Source organism: Choloepus didactylus, chromosome 2, assembly GCF_015220235.1.
Source record: "Choloepus didactylus isolate mChoDid1 chromosome 2, mChoDid1.pri, whole genome shotgun sequence".
In the NCBI taxonomy this organism is placed as follows: domain Eukaryota; kingdom Metazoa; phylum Chordata; class Mammalia; order Pilosa; family Megalonychidae; genus Choloepus; species Choloepus didactylus.
The window spans coordinates 178113551-178133480 of record NC_051308.1 but is presented as its reverse complement, the minus strand read 5'-3'; the positions used below and the strand labels follow the sequence as shown (position 1 = coordinate 178133480).

The 19930-nt window shown below is 36.7% G+C and overlaps 2 protein-coding genes across 3 annotated transcripts in view; one reads left to right on the top strand and one right to left on the bottom strand.

Moving 5' to 3' along the window:
• Positions 1-19930, bottom strand: part of C2H1orf141 (chromosome 2 C1orf141 homolog) — a 232878-nt gene that overhangs the window by 145341 nt on the left and 67607 nt on the right. The window lies entirely within an intron of this gene.
• The window catches only part of IL23R (interleukin 23 receptor), a 76670-nt gene that overhangs the window by 44689 nt on the left and 12051 nt on the right, over positions 1-19930 (top strand). For both annotated transcript variants that reach the window (XM_037826949.1, XM_037826950.1), the window contains one exon: positions 6645-6801. In XM_037826949.1, coding sequence (XP_037682877.1) covers positions 6645-6801 — 157 coding nt within the window. The remainder of the gene's footprint in view (positions 1-6644; positions 6802-19930) is intronic.

Sequence of the window (19930 nt, the reverse complement as noted above, 5' to 3'; positions counted from 1 at the left end):
GTAGTATTGACAGCTTAATGATATTATGTCTGCCAATCCAAAAACACAACATGTCTTTCCATTTATTTAGGTCTTCCTTAATTTCTTTCATAATGATTTACAAGTCCTTTACATCCTTATTTAAATTTATTCCTATATATTCTATTCTTTTAGATGCTAATGTAAGTGGAATTGTTTACTTGATTTCTTTTTTGGATTGTTCATTCATTGCTGGTGTATAGAAACACCACTGATTTTTGTATGTTGATCTTTTTACTGAATTCATTGATTAGCTCTAATAGCTTTCTTGTAGATTCTTCAGGATATATATATATATAATCATAATCACCAGGAATTAAAGACAGTTTTACTTCTTCCCTTCCAATTTGGATACTTTTATTTCTTTGTCTTGGCAAATTGCTCTGGCTAGATTGCTCTAGCACAATGTTGAATATTAGTGGTGACAGTGGGCATCCTTGTCTCATTTCTGATCTTAGGGGGAAGGCTTTCATCCTCTCACCATTGAGTACTATGCTGGCTGTGGATGTTTCATGTATGTCCTTTTATCATATTGAGGAAGGTTCCCTCAATTCCTACCTTTTGAAGAGTTTTTATCAAAAAAGGATGTTGACTTCTGTTAAATGCTTTTTCAGCATCTATCAAGATGATCATTTGATTTTTCCCTTTCAATTTGTTAACATGTTATATTACATGAATTGATTTTCTTATGTTGAACCACCCTTGCATGCCAGGAATGAACCCCACTTGGTCATGCTGTATAATTTTTTTAATGTGCCTTTGGATTCAATTAGCAAGTTGTTTTGTTTAGGATTTTTGCATCTGTATTCATTAGGGAGATTGGCTTATAGTTTTCCTTTTTTATAGTATTTTTATCTGGCTTTAGTATCAGAGTGATATTAGCTTCATAAAATGAGTTAAGTAGTGTTCCTTTTTCTTCAATTTTTTTAAAGAGTTTGAGCAGGAATGGTGTTAATTCTTTTTGGAAAGTTTGGTAAAATTCCCCTGTGAAGTCATCTGGCCCTGGACTTTCATTTGTAGGTAGATTTTTGAATGACTGATTGGATCTCTTTGCTTGTGATTGGTTTGTGGAGGTCTTCTGTTTCTTCTTGGGTCAGTCTAGGTTGTTCCTTTGTTTCCAGGAAATTGTCCATTTCCTTTAAATTGTCTAACTTGTTGGCTTACAGTTGTTCATAGTATCCTCATGATTTTATTTCTTCAGAATCCATAGTAATTATCCCCTTCTAATTTCTAGTTCTGTTTATCTGGGTCTTCTGTCTTTTTGATTTTGTCAGTCTGGCTAAGGGTCTGTCAATCTTGTTGATCTCAAAGAACCAACTTTTGGTTTTATTTATTCTATTTTTTTTTTCTCCAGCTCATTTATTTCTGCTTTAATTGTTGTTATTTCTTTTCTTCTACTTGCTCTAGGGTTAGTTTGCTGATCATTTTTTAGCTTCTTCAGTTGTTCAGTTAGGTCTTTGGTTTAAGATCTTTCTTGCTTTTTCATATATGCATGTAGAGCTTTAAATTTCCCTCTCAGCACCGCCTTTGCTGCATCTCACAGGTTTTGATATGTTGTGTTCTCGTTGTCATTCATCTCTAGATATTTACTGATTTCTCTGACAATTTCTTCTTTGACCCACTGGTTGTTAGGTGTGTGTTGTTTAACCTCCATATATTTGTGAAAGATCTGGTTCTTTGGTGGTTATTGAGTTCTATTTGCATTCTATTATGGGCAGAGAATGTGCTTTGAATAATCTCAATCTTTTTAAATATATAAAGACTTGTTTTGTTCCCCAGCTTATGATCTATCTTGGAGAATGTTCCATGGACACTAGACAAGAATGTATATTCTGGTACTTTGGGATGTAACTATCTATATATGTCTGTTAAGTCTAATTCATTTATCATATTGTTTACGTTTTCAATTTCCTTATTGGTTTTCTGTCTTGTTGTTCTCTCTCTTGAAGAGTTGTGTATTGAAGTTTCCCACTATTATTGCAGATAATAGTCTATTGCTCCCTTCAGTTTAGCCAAGGATTGTCTCATGTATTTTGGAGCTTCTTGATTGGGTGCATAAACATTTATGATTGTTATTTCTTCTTGGTGAATTGTCCCTTTTATTAATATAAAATGCCTTTCTTTGTTTCTTATGACATCTTTGCATTCAAAGTTGATTTTGTCTGATATTAGTATAGCTACCCCAGCTTTCTTTTGGTTGCAGCTTGCATAGAATAATTTTTTCCATCCTTTCACTTTCAGTCTCTTTGTGTTGCATATTGATGAATCTCTTGTAAACAGCATATTGATGGGTCATACTTTTTAATCCATTCTGCCAGTATGTATCTTTTAATTGGCGAGTTTAATCCATTCACATTCAAGGTTATTACTGTGAAGGGAGTTCTTGAATCAGCCATCTTATCCTTTTGATCTATTTTTTCCCACTCTCTCTTTTTTTCCTTTAAGTTACCCTTACCAATACTCTACAGTTCTGTGCCCTTTACTCTACAGCTCTGTGCCCTTCTCCAGGCCCCTTTCTCCTTTCTTTTTTCTCAGCTGATAGAGCTCCTTTTAGTATTTCCTGCAGGGCAGGTCTCTTGTTAAATTCTATCATCATGTGTTTGTCTATAAAAATTTTAAGCTCTCCCTCAATTTTGAAGGAGATCTTTGCTGGATACAGAATTCTTGGCTGGCAATTTTTCTCTTTTAGAATCTTAAATATGTCATGCCACTGCCTCCTCACCTCCATGGTACCCACTGGGTAGTCATTACTTAGTCTTATGTTGTTTCCCTTGTATGTTGTGAATCACTTTTCTCTTGCTGCTTTCAGAACTTTCTCCTTTCAGCATTTGACAATCTAATCAGTATATGTCACAGAGTAGGTTTATTTGGATTTATTCTATTTGGAGTTCATTGGGCATCTTTTATTTGCATATTTATGTCATTTAGAAAGGTTGGGAAGTTTTCCCCAACTATGTCTTGAAACACTCTTCTTAGCCCTTTACCCTTCTCTTCTCCTTCTGGGACACCAGTGATTCTTCCATTTGTTCACTTCATGTCACCCTTCATTTCTCTGAGATCTATTTCAAATTTTTCAATTTTTTTTCACCATTTATTCTTCTGTGTGTTCACATTTGATTGCCCTGTCTTCTAGTTATTCTTTCTTCTGCCTCTTAAATCTCTATTCTGTGCCTTTAGTATCTTTTTAATTTGATCCACAGTGTCTTTTATTTTCATAAGATCTGCTATTTTTTAATTCACTTTTTCAAATTCTTCTTTATGCTCTTCTAGAGTCTTCTTGATTTCTTTATGTCTTTAGCCATCTCATTGAAGTTGTTTTGGAGATTTGTTTGTACTTCTTTCATTAATTGCTCTAAATTTTATGTCTCTTCTGGCTTTTAAATTTGTTCATTTGGCTTGTCCATATCTTTTGGATTCTTCAAGTGCTTTGTGATTTTCTGTTGGCATCAGGGCATTTTCTTGTCTTGATAAGGTTATTTTGGAAAATGCAGGATTATTTGAGCATTTATATATAATTTGGGAGAGCTACAGCTTACTGGAGTGCAGTTTCCCAATCCTACCAGCAGGTGGCACTCTTGAGCTACAGCTTGCTGGAGTGCAGTTTCCCTATCCTACCAGCAGGTGCACTCTTAAGTTGGTCTTCCTCAAACTTCTCCCGTGCGCTGGGCAGAGTCCAAACCAGGTGGGGAACCAATCGGTACACCAGTTCTCCATGTGCACTGGGGACTGCCTGCCCTGGAGCTGTATCATAGCAGTTAGGCAGCGGTTCACTCAAGGGCACCCTGCTGATCTAATGTGCCTTGCTCCCTGCCTGCTGTGTGCTGGGGAGCCTCTGGGGTGTGGGAGGGGCCCCTAATGCACCGGTATGGCACCCTCTCCTTTCTCGGCCTCTCGCTGGTGCATGCCCTGGACTTCCGTGGGGGCAGAGCAAACACTGCCTCCTGGGTTCCCTCACAAGAGCACCTGGCCATCTGGCTATGGAGGATCACCTCCCCAGCTAACTGCCAACGTAGGTGCAAGGGAGTGGAGAGCTGCTGCTCACTCCCTTGCCCGGAGGTTGTCTCTCCACTGCTGGCCCTGGAGAAGGACCCACTGAAACTCGCCCCATCCCTCCAGTCACCATCTCTCACATTTTTGTCCATGTCCCCTCCACATACTGTGGGGAAGCTTTTATGGCCGGTCACACCCCAAAATCACAGTCTTGGGCATCCTCTGGCTCCTCTTTAGTTTCTTTCATGGAAGAGAAGCCCTTCCCCCTCACCTACTCTGCCGTCTTCCTGGAAGTCCCCTAATCTTCTACCTCCTTCATTCTATTAATATGGTGTACTGCACTGATTGATATTCTTATATCAAACTACCCTTGCATTCCTGTGATAAATCTCAATAGGTCATGGCGTATAATCCTTTTAATGTGCTGGATTCAATTTGCTAGTATTTTGTTAAGGATTTTACATTTATATTCATAAGGGACATTGGTCTATAATTTTCTTTTCTTCTGATATTTTTATCTGGCTTTAGGGTGATGCTTGCTTCATTGAATGAACTCAGAAGTGACCCTTCTCTTAAATTTTTTGGAAGAGTTTGAAAAGGATTGGTTTGAATTCATCTTTCAATGGTAAAATTCACCAGTGAAACCACCTGGAGTTTTCTTGTTGGGAGGTTTTTCATTAATGATTCAATGTCTTCATTTATTATTGTTATGTTGAGATCTTCCATTTCTTCTTGAGTAAGTTTAGGTAATTTGTGTATTTCTAGGTACTTGTCCGTTTCATCTAGGCTTTCTAATTTGTTGGTGTACAATTATTCCTTTTTATTTCTGTGAGGTTGGTAGCAATGTCCCCCCTTTCATTTTTAATTTTTTTTGTGTTCTCCCTCTTTCTGTGTTTGTAAGTCTAGCTAAAGTTTTGTCAATTTTATTGAGTTTTAAATAACCAATTTTTTGTTTAATTGATTTCCCTATTGTTTTTCTACACTATTTCATTTATCTATGCTCTAATCTTAATTTTTTTATTATTATTTCTTTCCTTCTGCTTACTTTGCATTTAGTTTATTCTTTTTCTAGTTCTTCCAGGTGTGAGGTTAGGGTACTGATTTGAGATCTCTTTTCATTCTTAATGTAGGCATTTAGAACTATAAATTTCCCTTTCAGCACTGCCTTTGCTATATCCCATAAGTTTTGGTTTGTTGTTTTCATCTTCATTTGTCTCCAGATATTTCCCAGTTTCTCTTGTGATTTCTTCCTTGACACATTAGTTGTTTACAAGTGTGTTATTTAATTTCCATATTTAATTTTCTATTTCTCTCTCTGTCATTGATTTCTAGCTTCATTCCATTGCGGTCAGAAAAGATACTTTGTACGATTTCAATCTTTTAGTATTTATTAAGGCTTCTTTTATGACATAATATATGACCTGTGGTTAAGAATGGCCCATGCATACTTGGGAAGAAAGTATAGTCTGCTATTGTTGGATGAAGGGTTCTATAGGTGTCTGTCTAGTCTAATTGGTTTATAATATTGTTTAAGGCCTCTATTTTCTTATTGATCTTCTGGGTAATTGTTCTACCCACAGTTGAAAATGGTGTAATGAAGTCTCCTCCTATTAATGTCAAACCATCTATTTCTCCCTTCAAATATGTAAATGTTTGCTTCATATATTTTGGGGTTTTGTTGATAGGTGCATATACATTGAAGAATTGACCTTAAGTTGGCTTTCAGCAGAATCCCTGAATGAGGCTGATAACTTCTTAGTTTTTTTTAATCCATAGTTCTAACTTTCTCTTTCATGAGTGTTTGGTGACTGGTTTCTCCCAGTTTCTGCACAAATGAATTTCTAGAAATATTTCTTGTTTACCTCTCAATCATGCCTTATTTTTCTCAGAAAATCACTTACTGCAACCAATGCTTTCATTTTTCTCTCCCAACTTAACGAGCTTGTTTGGGAGTTGTTTTTCATTGTGTTTTATAGCAGGTAGTATTCCAGAAAAATGGTTTGTAAATTTCTTCCTCAGCTATTTTCTTGCTTATCTTCTGCTGGATTTTCACAGTTAGAAATACTTAAATGTTTTGTTTCTCTCTTTCTCTCTCTCTCTCTCTCTCACACACACACTCATATATTAGACCTTGCAGTATCTGCATAAATCTGTAATAAGGACCAATCTAACAGCTTAGTTTATGGATAGTTTTTTTCTGAAGTCCTCATTAACAAATGACATGATATCATCATGCAGGAAGAATTATTGATCTAAATATCCAACTGAAGAGTAAGACAGAGAGAGAGAGAGAGACTGGAATCAAACACTTGCTTTTAGGCCCTCTGTCCCCACCCCATTAAAACCAGCTATTCCAATATTAAAAGTATATTATACTTAGGACTTGCTTGAGATTCAAAATCTTCAGAGAGTTGTGAAGCCCCAAGCAATATGTGTTTCATCTTTAATTTCTAATAACCTGTATTTGATTATTTATGGTTATGTTTTGTATAAAGTATCCTATTTCTCTTTGTTTTCCCAATGTGTAGAAAAGTACCTGGAACATAGTAGATACTAAATACGTTTCTGCTAAATGTAATAATTGTTCATTTTTAAAGCAACTGCATCATTTTATTATTGTTATTCATCCATTTTAGGTTAAAGAATTTGACACCAATTTTACATACATGCTACAGTCAGAATTCTACTTGGAGCCAAACACTAAATATGTGTTTCAGATGAGATGTCAAGAAACAGGTAAAAGATACTGGCAGCCATGGAGCTCACCTTTTTTCCATACAACACCTAAAAAAGGTGAGTGTATTTGTGTATTTTATTACCTTAGGCTTTCTTTTGATATCTGTCTCTCTTCTAAATAAACAGTTTTTCCCCTCAACTTACATCAAAATTGACAAAACTATCCTAGGAAAGGAGGTAACATTTAAATTGTCATTTTGCTCTATATTTTGTTAAGACTGACTACAGTTTATATAATGGTTCTCAAACTTTATTGGTCATATAAACCACCTGGGTGCTTGTATAAGATACATGTTCACCATCTCTGTTCTCAGAGAGACTGAGTCTACAAAACAGTGGGGGAAGAGGGTGCTCAAGAGTCAGCACTTTTTATAAACATTTTGGGTGATTCTGAGGCATATCATCTTAGATCTTGTTTTGAAAAACATTAATCTGACAAGGAAAAGTAAATTTTAGATCTACATTAAATCCTTTAAGCCACTCTGATAAATATTACATTCCCTTAAAAGAGACACAAATCTCATCATATCAATAAAATTTGATTCCTACTATATGCAAAGCAATCAGAAAGAATTAAAACGCTTAAACATGGGATTAACTAACTTTCCTCCACCAACTGGATCTAGTTGATCTGTTTGTTTTTAGATATTTTCCCACTCCCAATATTATTAGTTTAAATTTATACCTTTTTACATATGTCATTCAATAAAATCTTAGTCAAATAAGTTTCCATTGTAAACAAATAATAAAATGGATCTATTGTATTTGTCATAATACTCCATAGTGGCCCCCTTAATCTGAAGATTTCTCCCTATTCTACGTAGTTTATACACAAGATTTAAAATTTTATTTTCAGAACTGAAGGATTTAATTATAACCACAATATTAGCATCATCATTATTATAACACTTTGGAATTGTGTTTTGTTTTTCAAAGCGCTTTGACATTCATTATAGATATTGATGCCTGCCAAATAAGAAGAGCCAGACTAGCTGAAAAAGCTCTTTTGGCGCCCCCTTGTGTCCAAATCTTAGAAACAGATTAAGGAAATCATTCATGATATTGTGCATCAGTTTTCTTTTTTAAAAGTTACTTTTTAATTTAAGGTATCCTCTCTTATACTGAAATTGTTGATAATTCTTAGGCCTTAGGGGCCTAATAGTCAGATTTTAGTTGCTACCCCAATTATTTTTTAATGAAATCTGGAATTGTCTAGCAAGAATATTTAAACTGACAACTAACTTACTACTTTGGAAGTACTGTTATATATGATTGTTTGATCTTTACATCAACCATATTCGGTAGTGTAATTAGCACCATCTTACAAATAGGGAAACTGAATCATGGTTTGCTAAATATCACATTGCTAGCAGGTAATAGTATTTAAATAGAACAAAAAATTTCTCACTAAAAATACTGTTCATTTTTCCCAACATTCCTCAGCAATCTCATCAATTTGTTTCTTTTAGCAATTACGTCAAAGTGAAGAAGCTTAATAAAGTGTTCACAAATTAAGATAGGGCCACAAGTGTTCTCTAAAGATAGAGATTTTAAACCTCAGGTAGAAGGAAACAAATACCACAGCTACCCTATAACAAATCTTAAAGTCTTTGTTGGTTTCCCAAGAGAAAAAAAATTATTTAAGGGACAAAAATACGAGATAAAATAAAATATCTCTGAAAAGTTGCATCTATCCTAGTTTAACATGATAGCTAAGAGGAACCATAAATATTCTCCTGGTGCAAATTCCTTTGTAAGACATATTAAATAAGAAACAGTGAAAGTGTGTTAGAGAATATGCTATTATAAAATATTTTTTTAAATTTTATATTTTTTCTGTTTCTAAATGCAATGCAAATCATTATGTAATATACAATCTAGAAATAACTGCTATTTACTTTTTTTAAATTCAATTGTATTGAGATACTTTCACATAGGATACAATCATTCATGGTGTACAGTCAGTTGTTCACAGTACCATTATATAGTTGTGCATGAACATTTTCATTACTACATATGAAAAAGAATATGAATAAAAAAAAGAATATGAATAAAAGTTAAAGTAAAAAAGTAAAATAGAACAGCCATATTTTCCCCCATAGCCCCCACCTCTCCCTATTATTTATTTACTTTTTGTCCTCATTTTTCTATTCATCTGCCCATACACTGTATAAAGGGAGTGGGAGCCACAAAGTTTTTACAATCATGCAGTCACACAGTGTAAGCTATATAGTTATACAATCGTCTTCAAGAATCAAGGCTACTGGGTTGCAGTTCAACAGTTTCAGCTATTTCCTTCCAGCTATTCCAATACACTAAGAACTAAACTCTATTTGAGATCTCTCAGCCACTGAAATTTTATTTTGCTTCCCTTCTCTTCCCCCTTTTGGTCCAAGAAGACTTTCTCAATCCCATGATGCCAGGGCCAAGCTCATCCTCACAAAGCAAGTCCCACATTGCCAGGGAGATTTACACCCCTGGGAGTCTTGCCCCCATGTAGGGGGGAAGGCAGTGAGTTTACCTGCAGAGTTGGCTTAGAGAGGCCACATCTGAGTAACAAAAGAGGTTCTTGGGAGGTGACTGTTAGGCTCAATTAGGCTTAGCCTCTCCTTTGCAGTAACAAACTTCATAAGGGCAAGCCCCAAGATCAAGGGCTCAGCCTTCTAAATTGGTAGACCCCAATGCTTATGAAAATAACATTAATTCCCCAGGTGGGGAAATTTAATATTCCCATATTTTCCCCCAGTCCCTCAAGAGGGCTTTGAAAATACATCTTTATTCTCTGCCCAAATTACTCTGGGATGTATTGGGGCTTCACACTAACCTGTACAAACCAAGCAGATTTCACTCCCTATTCAATGTTCCATGTAATTATGTTGTTTGAGTAAACAAGTTAAATTATATAGTGTCTTACAAAAAATATAGATTTTGCACCTAATAAACAACTCTTCCTTTGGTCTCACACAAAAGTAGAAGTTTTAAAAACACTGTCAATATTGTCCTTCACCCTTTACTCTAATTTACTTTAGTCCTTACCAAGTCCATTTCATTCATATCTCTAGTTGAAGACTGATCTCTTTTTTCAGACTCCTTAACATTTGCTGAATGGAATAATGCTGGCATTCATAGCTGCCAGACTCTGGCTGTGAATCTCAGGTGTCGCACAGATACCCAAAGTTCCAGGGATGGGCAAGATTATACACAAAGATCTCAGCATCTCAGAATTTAGAAACAACCATTACAACTTAGAAATAAACGTAACTGCTGTAAGAGTTTACAATCTAGGAAAATTTACAGTAAGCCTTCCCCTGATAATCTATGCTCTCAGACTCATTTCTCAGAGCTTACACATTATAGTTAGTCCGTATTAGTGAGGCATTATAATGTTTTTCCTTTCATTTCTGGTTTATTTCACTTAACATACTGCCCTCAATGTCCATTCACCTCACAACTTCATTCCTAGTAGCAGCTCAATATTTCGTTAGATGTATACACCACAGTTTGCCCTTCTGTTCATCAGTCAATGTACCCTTAGGCCACCTCCATCCACTGCAAATCATGTATACTAACACCATAAACTCCACTGTGTAAATGTCCATTCATGTCCCTCTTTTCAGTTCTTCCAAGTATATACCCAATAACTGAGTTGCAGGACCATATGGCAACCACCACACTGCCCTTCAGATGGGCTGCACCATTTTACTTCCCTACCAGTGGTGATTAGGTACAACACTTTCTCCATATTTTCTCCAGCACTGGTATCCCTCTGTTTATTTTTTAGATGGTTTTATTCACACACCATACATTGCATTCTAAGTAAACAATCAATGGTTCCTTGTATAATCACATAGTTATGTATTCACCACCACTATCTATATAAGGACATTCCCATTTCTTCCACAAAGAAAGAGGAAGAGGCAAAAAAAAAGTCAAAAGAAGAGAGAAAAAGAAAGAAAAACTAAAAATTAAAAAGCACCAAAGAAAAAATAAAATTGAAATAAAATACAATAAAAAAGTCAGAAAACAACACCAATGCCAAGAATCCCATACCTCTCCTTTATATCCCCCTCTTGTAGATATTTAGCTTTGGTATATTGCCTTTGCTACAGTTAATGGAAGCATATTACAATGTTACTGTTAACCATAGACTCTAATTTGCATTGATTATATTTGTCCCTGATACCACCCCATTTTTAACACCTTGCAAAGTTGACATTCATTTGTTCTCCCTCATGTAAAAACATATTTGTATATTTAATCACAATCATTGACCACTCTAGGTTTCACTAAGTTGTACAGTCCCAGTCTTTATCTTCTATCTTTCCTTCTGGTGTCCTATATCCCCCTAACCTTCCTCTTTCAACCTTATTCATAGTCATCTTTTTTCAGTGTATTTACATTATTGTGCTACCATCACCCATATTGTGCTCTAAACCTCTCTCTCCTGTCTTTTCCTATCTGCCTTTAGTGCTCCCTTTAGTATTTCCTATAAAGCAGATATCTTGTTAACAAACTCTCTCAGTGTCTCTTTGGGAATATTTTAAACTCTCCCTCATTTTTGAAGGACAGTTTTGCCGGATATAGAATTCTTGCTTGGCAGTTTTTCTACTTCAATATCTTAAATTATCGTACCACTGCCTTCTTTCCTCCATGGTTTCTACTGAGAAATCTGCACATAGTCTTATTGAAATTCCCTTGTATGTGATTAATCACTTTTTTCTTGCTGCTTTCAGAATTATCTCTTTGTCTTTGACATTTGATAATCTGATTATTAAATGTCTTGGCATAGGTCTATTTGGATCTTCTGTTTGGGGTACGCTGCACTTCCTGGATTGTACTATTAATTCTTTCATAAGAGATAGAAAATTTTCAGTCATTATTTCCTCTGCTATTGTTTCTGCCCCTTTTCCCTTCTCTTCTCTTTCTGGGACACCTATGACACGTACATTCATGACCTTCATGTTGTCATTCAGTTCCCTGAGACACTGCTCATATTTTTCCATTCTTTTCCCTTTCTGTTCTTTTGCATGTAGGATTTTAGATGTCCTGTCTTCCAGCTCATGAAAGTTTTCTTCTGCCTCTTCAAATCTGCAGTTGTGTGTCTCCATTGTGTTTTTCATCTCTTGTATTGTGCCTTCCATTCTCGTAAGTTCTGCCAATTGTTTTTTCAGACTTTCAAATTCTTCCTTATGTTCACCCAATGTCTTCTTTATATCCTTCATCTCTTTTGCCATGTCTTCCTTCAACTCTTTGATTTGATTTTTGGATTGAGTTAGGAGATTTGTTTAATTAATAATTAGTTCTTTCAATTCCTGTATCTCAGTTGAAGTATAAGTTTGTTCCTTTAACTGGGCCATCTCTTTGTTTTTCCTAATGTGGCTCATAATTTTTTGTTGTCTAGGCATCTGGCTTCCTTGATTACCCCAGTCAAATTTTCCCAGATCAGATGGGCCCAGGATTCAGGAGGAAGGTGTAATCAGTATCAAGTTTCCCTGAGGAGCAGGTTGTCAGACTTTCCTATGAGGCTTCTAGACTCAGTGCTTTTCCTATCTTGTCCAGCAGGTGGCACCTGTCAGCCCACAGCTCCCCACTGGTGTAAAGAGGTGTGGCCTCTGTCCTGGCCAGGGGCCAAGGGTGTCAGAAGCCAAGCTTAAGTTTTTTCTGGTTTGTTCTACCCTTCCCCTGGCCATGGGGTCTGAATTCTCTGAGGAAGGGCAACCACTTGAGCTGGACCCCATCCCCTTTTCTTGGGGAAGATACACCCTTTAGGGAGTTATCTTCTATACTTGAAATACTCCTTTGTCTCTCTGACTCTGCTAACTCCACGCTTGCCTGGGTCAGTGCTGACAATTGAAAATGCCTGAGACTTTGTCTAATGAGCTGCTTAGAATGAGAGGGAAGAAAAAGGAAAAAGAGAAAAAGCCCCTTTTCAGAGCCAGTCCCCAGCCCCTCAGTTTCACCAGTTGACTGGTGTTGGTACCTGGATCTCTGTACCCCTTTTCTTGGGACACAACCATTTTCCAGTATTCTGAGCTCAGCTGTCTTCAAAAGCCTCTGTTTTTATTTATTTTTGTATTTCTTTTCTGTCAGCCCTGCCTCCTTTCTGCCAGGAGGAATCTCAGGTTCCTTTCCTATTTGCTCCAGGTTTATCTGTGCCTGTAGCTTGTATTCAGTAGCCCAAATTTGTTAATTAAAACTGCAATTGGAGCTTGGTTGAGTTACTTTCCCTCACTCCAGGTAACCAGCTTCTTTTTTCCAGTGGGAAGTATTTCAGCTTAGCCTACCATGCCAGTGGGGGAGGGATACCAGCTCTGCAGTTTTGGAGCTTTACTTACAGTTTATGCTGAGATCTCAGCCGTTCCCCCATTCCAGACTGGTGTACGATGTGTTTCAGTCATGGATATCCCCCAACAGTTGTTAGTTTTTCCTGGCTATTTACTAGTTGCTTTAGAGGACTAACTAAATTCCACACCTCTCTATGCCACCATCTTCTGCTATTTACATTTTAATGAATTTAATATTCGCTTTTTTTTCAGGATAGATATATTTTTTAATGATTGGTTCTGTGCTGTATATATTATTTTATATCCTGATTTTCTTAGTTAATCCACTTTGTTGAGTTTTTACAAACCTATTTAATGGCTGCACAGCATTTCAGTTTATGGATGTACTGTAATTTATTTAATCATTTCCCTATTTAAATACTAAGATGTTTCCTTTTTTCTTTTTTATTACAATGAACTTCTTTGAGTATCTTTATATATAAATTCTCCTTATTTCTTTACATCTAAAGAAGAATTAAGCACATTTTAAGATGCTTGATGCATGTTGCCAAATTGCTTAATAGTAAATCTTTAATAGAATTGCTATTTTTAAATTTATCCATGAAAAGACGGTCGTTCATTTAGTCATTCATCTAATATTTATTTAACCTCAACCACATGCAAGGCACTTGGTTGGTGCTGGCAGAACCTCAATGAGCAAAGGAAACAAAGATCTCTGCCATCGAGAAGCTTAATTCTAGAACAGACAACAATAAAAAACAAGGATAATAAATAAGCAGATTACATTGCATTATAAATAAAGAAATGAATAAAAGCAGTAAGAATTAACCTCGCTACTAGAGTTTGAATTGCCTCACAATAGAAAAAATAAAAACACTGTAACAATTAGTTAACCAACTTGTTTGATAACAGGAATTGTTTGTTAAAGGTTAATTTACTGATAAAGAAACCTAGCCTAGGCAATAATGCTCCCTCCATGCAGGAAATTGCTAAAATTTCATTTTATTCTCTAAAATTATTTTGTTTTATTCTCTAAAATATATACACATGTAGCACTGAATTGATTCATCTCAAAATGATGTGTTCTCAGAATTATGGTGAGTTCAGACTGCAGGCAAATCATGAAGGAGGAATGGCTTGTCCTGCAGGCCCTGGCTTTCTTCTGTCTTTCCCTCTGGATAGTTCCTTTAAAATCTTGGTCTCAAAAAGAAATCAAACTCATTCATAGTAAGGGTTAAATGACTTATAAGACATATTCTCTTTCCCTTCCTTAGAGATCTAGACTTTAACGGAAAACAAAGCCTTTCACTAAAACATAAAAAGTCACTCTCAGAATATTGTATCAGGCTTTAGTAAATACACAAGGGCGGTTTTTCTGGGGCAGGAGACCCACTTTATTCTATCGTGGTATACTAGCAAGATGCCAAATAAGTGACTGAGCACAGTATGATTTCAGGATAATAAACAATAAGAGCTAACATTTATTGGATGCTTACTATGTGTTAGGCACTATGATAAGCATTTAACATATGAATTGCCCTATTCTCATCACCACAGTCCTATAAAAACAGTGCAATTATTATTCCAGTTGTGAAGATGAAGAAGCTGAGGGCCAGGGAGATTAAGCAGTTTTGCCAACTATTATAAACCCAGTAACTTTTAGAGCTGGGGCATAACTCAGGCTGTGGGACCCCAGCTCCCACACTGTCCACACCTCTGCTACAGTCTTTCAAGACATCAAATCCTCAACAAATCTTCCTCTACACATTAGCTAATAATAAAACCATACCAACAGAGCTTCATTTTTTAATGCAATGTTTGTTATTAAAATGTAAACACAAGAGAAACCCATAAGATATTATGAACTATTTCAACTTTGGCGTGCATACAAGATGTGGAAGAAGGTTTGGGTTAAGGTGATGGGATGAAACTGTAGCCCCCACGAACCTTGTATTGGATACAGAAGGCGCAGCCTGATGTTGGAGACTTGATGGAGAAGGTGGCCTTGTCCAAGACAGGACCATCCCAGGGCAATTCACAATGTGTTTTTCTTATTGGCTCTGGCCCAGTAAAATATCTGGAAAGCAGTGTCTGAAATGCTGGGGTATGTGTTTTAAATGCAGATTCCTAAACCTTGCATGCAGCAATGTTTCTGCATATAAAGGGTAAGAACCACTGCTTGGAGTAAGACATTCCCTTTAAGAGGGACACATGTCATGAAAGGACAACATAGATGTAGACAGTAAATGTGGACTGATGGGGGAAGACGTGATTGCCCAAAGTAATGATGGTATTATGGGGAGAATGGAGTGGGGGGGTGTATGATTTGTAGTGCTATCTGTTCACCTCTCTGCTTCCTCTACCTCTTGCTTACTGCTTCCTGAGTCCCCAGTACAGGGACCCCAGAAGCACAAGATGCGAGACTTTTGCCTCAGTTTACCATTGTGTCATGTTTCCCCTTCTGCCCAGACCCTGCCCTGCTTCCAGATGTGAGGTTCGGCTGAGGTTCTGAGAACCACTGCATGCTGCTGAAGTTTGAGCATCTAGCCCATCAATCTTGATAGTCACTAAAAATTCCTGGGGTCTTTAAGCTGTACAGAGTCCTAAAGGAGAAAGGACAATTTGTTGGTATAGAAAACCAACACTGTAGCAAACCAACCCTAAATTCTCTACTGCCAGTGTAGAAAGGTTAACTAAGACCTCTAGGCAGGAGTGCTTTTCAATTCTGCACTGTAATACAGATCCCATTGTAATGAAGAAAATGTGCAGGCTCTACAATCCCTTTAATGAGCAGTCACAGGCCTGAGGGAAGGGCAGTCCATTTCACAATGACTAATTAACTTGCTTGAATTGCTACTTGCAGTAGAAATGTTTCCCAGAAACCATATTAGTCTTTTTTGACAATTCTCCAGAGGAAGGCAAGTATGAGCAAGATATTAAACAGCATTTTATTTTGTTCTCACAAAACACTACGGGTTGTTGCATGACTCCTTGAAAATTTTGTTAGTTTTTCAGGACTTCTGAGCTTAGAAATTTCTTTAGTGACTAAAAGAGAGAAAAAAAATTATGTCACTGGAACTAAATACAGGTGTTATGAAATATAATGCAAATTAGATTGTGGCACATAGGATGTAACTTTCAAAATTCCATCATTTGTAATTAGAGATTGGTGACTCATCCATATAAAGATGAATTACAAATTTATAGATTCATGGTTTCTGAATTGTGTTAAATAAATACACAGTGTTCCTTGAAAGGCTAATCATTTTAGACTCATCATCTGGGTCAATTTTATCTTCTTCAGGGCCTGTCCCTAACAAATCATCAGAATTCTGTAGAATGAAAAACAATTCAGAGAATTCCACAATCTCTCTGAGGTTTGCCACCCATTAATAGAAAATAAAAATGACATTTTTCTATATAGAAGAAATCTCCTGTATTAGTTTCCTTTTGCCACTATAACAAGTTAACACAAATTTAGTGGCTCAAAATAACATAGATTTATTCTATTACAGTTATGGAGATCAGAAGTCCAAAATAAGTTTCAGTGAGCTAAAATTCCTTCTGGAGGCTCCATGGATGTATCCATTTCCTTGTTTTTTTCCAGCTTCTAGAAGCTGCCAGCATTTTTTGGCCATCTTCAAAACCAGGAGCGTGGCATCTTCAATTCTCTTTTTCTGACTCTGACCCTCCTCCCTCCCTTTTATAAGCACCCTTATGATTTCACTGGGGCCATCCAGATAATCCAAGAAAATCTCCCATCTCAAGATCCTTAATTTAATCATGTCTGCAATAGCCCTTTTGCCATATAAGTGACCTATTCACAGGTTTTATGAATTAGGATGTGGACATTTTTGGTGAGCCATTTATTCAGCTTACTACATCTCCCTAAGACAACTCCCATCAACCCATACATCCACCACCTACAATTACAATTTCTATTAGTCATTGTGATTAGGTGCAAGCAATAGAAATCACATCTGGTTTCCTTCAGCAGAAAGGGGATTTTTGGAAAGATAGCTGAAAATTGGTTTGAAGGCTGGAGAAATGCATGTGGACAGGATCCAAAGGAGGGCAAGAACCAGGACCACAGCCAAAATTGCACTTAGGAAGAATCCAGTGACAACCCTGCGACTGGCACTGTGGTCACTGCCACTGCCAGCTCTGTGTGCTAGACACCATCACTGGTGCTATTATCACCACACCCTGGATTTAGCTGCTCCAATCATATTGGATTCTAAGTGTTTCTTGAAGTTGTCTTCACATTCAAATTCTAGGAGTGTGGGAAGGAGGTAGGGAGACATCTGATTGGCTAGAGTTAAGTCATCTGCTTGTAGCTTGTAGCTGCCTGTCGGAGAGGAAATATCTGCGCCACTGAAGTTCCATAGTGAACAGCTCTACCTGCCTCTTACCTATTTTAGGATATCCACTAATTAGTTTGTCCTAGTGCATGGCAATTAAAAACGGCAAATATCCACTAGGAATTCAGACTCAAGAACAGGGATCTGCTATGCTTAAGAGGAAGGCTACACTATTGAAGAATCTTAGACCACTGAGGAAAAACTTGGAAGTTGCCCATTTTTGCATATAAAGTTTGCTACACTTTGACACCAGACCATGACCTCTGTGTGATCCATGTCACTTAGGACAATTCCTGGGTGGCTGCTATTTCTCACCTTTTCCTTCTTCCTTCTTTTCTCTTTAATGATATGATAGCCATGAATATATTTCTTACCTTCTTCTACTTGTACCTACCATGTACTTACAGAGAAGGAATAAAAGCATGAGGATAATCCCTTAATATGCCTAAGCACATCCTGCTATCCGTATATACAAGGATGACATTGAAATCCACTAAATGATTCATCATTTGACTTGTTTTTCAAGGTGTAGGAGTGAGTTTGTTTTGACATACCATTTTCTCTTCCCTGGGCTTCTGGTGCATTTTTGAGATGTGTGGCCATTGTCCTCTCCCTTGCCAACTGACGCAGACTAAGGTCAAATCCTTGCCCTTGGCCTAGTAATTTGAATTCTAACCACAGAGCCAAACCTGGCCAGTGGAGATATCACTTAAATGCTATAAAACAGCTGAACTATTAGAGGAAGGAGATTAGAAAGAGATGTTTATGTTTTAAGAAAACTATGACTGGGAAAAAAAAAAAAAAAAAACTCCAATAATTTGAAAAACATACATACCTTTGTCTCTTTTAATACAAATTCTCTTTAATATCTAGAACTTCTGAAAGAAAAGTATAGAAAGGTCTATGCGTCACCTCTGATCAAAACCTCTGTGATACAAGCCTTTGGTGAGAGTGGCTTTGACACCAAGATTGTTAAGAGCAAAAACAAAGAAGCTTTATAAATATCTATACCCTTTGGCCCGGTAATTCCACGTTCAGAAATTTAGCCTTGGGAAATAAAGATACGTAAAGGAAATTTACATATAATGATATTTATCAAAAAGTTAATTATAATAGTAAAAATTTGAAAATAATCTAAAAGTCCAAAGCAATAGTTAACACTTACTAACCTTTTAATTTGTGTAAGGCATGGTCCTACATGCTTTATATGAACTATCTGTTATTACCCAATTTTACAGATGAAGGAACTGAGTCACAGAGAGGTTATGCAACTTGCCCAGGGCCATACAACTATAAGTGGTGGAACCAGAACTTAAACTGAGTTTCACTTTGACTCCAAAGCTGGTGTTTGGAACCACCAAGCTATACAATTTCTCAGTGGGGGAATGATTGAATGAATATAGCACAAACACATGATGAAATATTGAATAATCATTAGTATGATGGTTTTAATAAAATTGGAAAATGTTTATGGTATAATATTGTATGAAAAAAATCAGGACAATACTTAGTAAATATTATGACTGCAACTAGAATACAGATATACACATAAGACTTTCCAAATATAAAAAACGTTTGATTTTATTTTGTGAACACATAGAAAAGTGTATTTTCTTCTTCATACTCTCCTGTACTTGTCAAACATCTTACAATTCACATGTATTGCTTGCACAATCAAGGAAAAGGAAGGAAATTGCTTTAGGCTAGAAGATTCTAAGAATCAGTGCTAAATGGATTGGCTCAATCATAGCCCATTGTGGTGGGGTCCCGAGCTCTACAAGCCCAGGGAGCTCTAACACCAGCCCCAGGGACAGCAGTGGCTCAGTCTCAGCAGGGGAGAGGAGGTCACTGGTCCACCCTGAGCCTTCCTACTCTGGGGTGACATTAATAATTAATGTGACCAGTGACCAGTATAAACCATAAGCCAGAACTGGATGGAAGTTTTCACTCCTGACTGCCCACCTAGCTGGGTGACCTTGGGCAAGACAGTTATCCTTTTATGCTTCTCTTTCCTCACACATAAATGAGGACAACCATAGGATTATCTACCTGATTGGGTTGTTGGGAGGATTAAATGAGAGAAGGCATGTAAGTCCAGTACATCACCTAGAACATAGTTATGCTCAATAAAAGGTTGCCTAAAAAGAACAATAAAACACTTTGCCCATGGTAGACATAGAGGGAAGAGGCCAAGGATATTGATTTGGCATCATCCCTAAGAAACAGATGGAATACATTATTGCTAAAATAAGGTCCTTTTCAACAGATTTGATTAAATTAGGATGGTATTTGGGGAAAGTCAAAGAATGTAGTTACTTATGCTTCTAAGTTTCATCTAAGACTAAGAGGCTACATTTCTTGTTTGAAACTGTTCTAAGATGCCTAGAAGCACATTGTCAAAGCTAACTCCAAACTCCAAAGTCAGTGTGTGTGTTATATAAAAGTTCTTACTGAATTAGAAATGAATTGGGTTTTCTGAGAGTACTCAAGTATGAGCTATGAGAGTAATAGGCACATGTTTAACATCCTGTTGCAGGGACA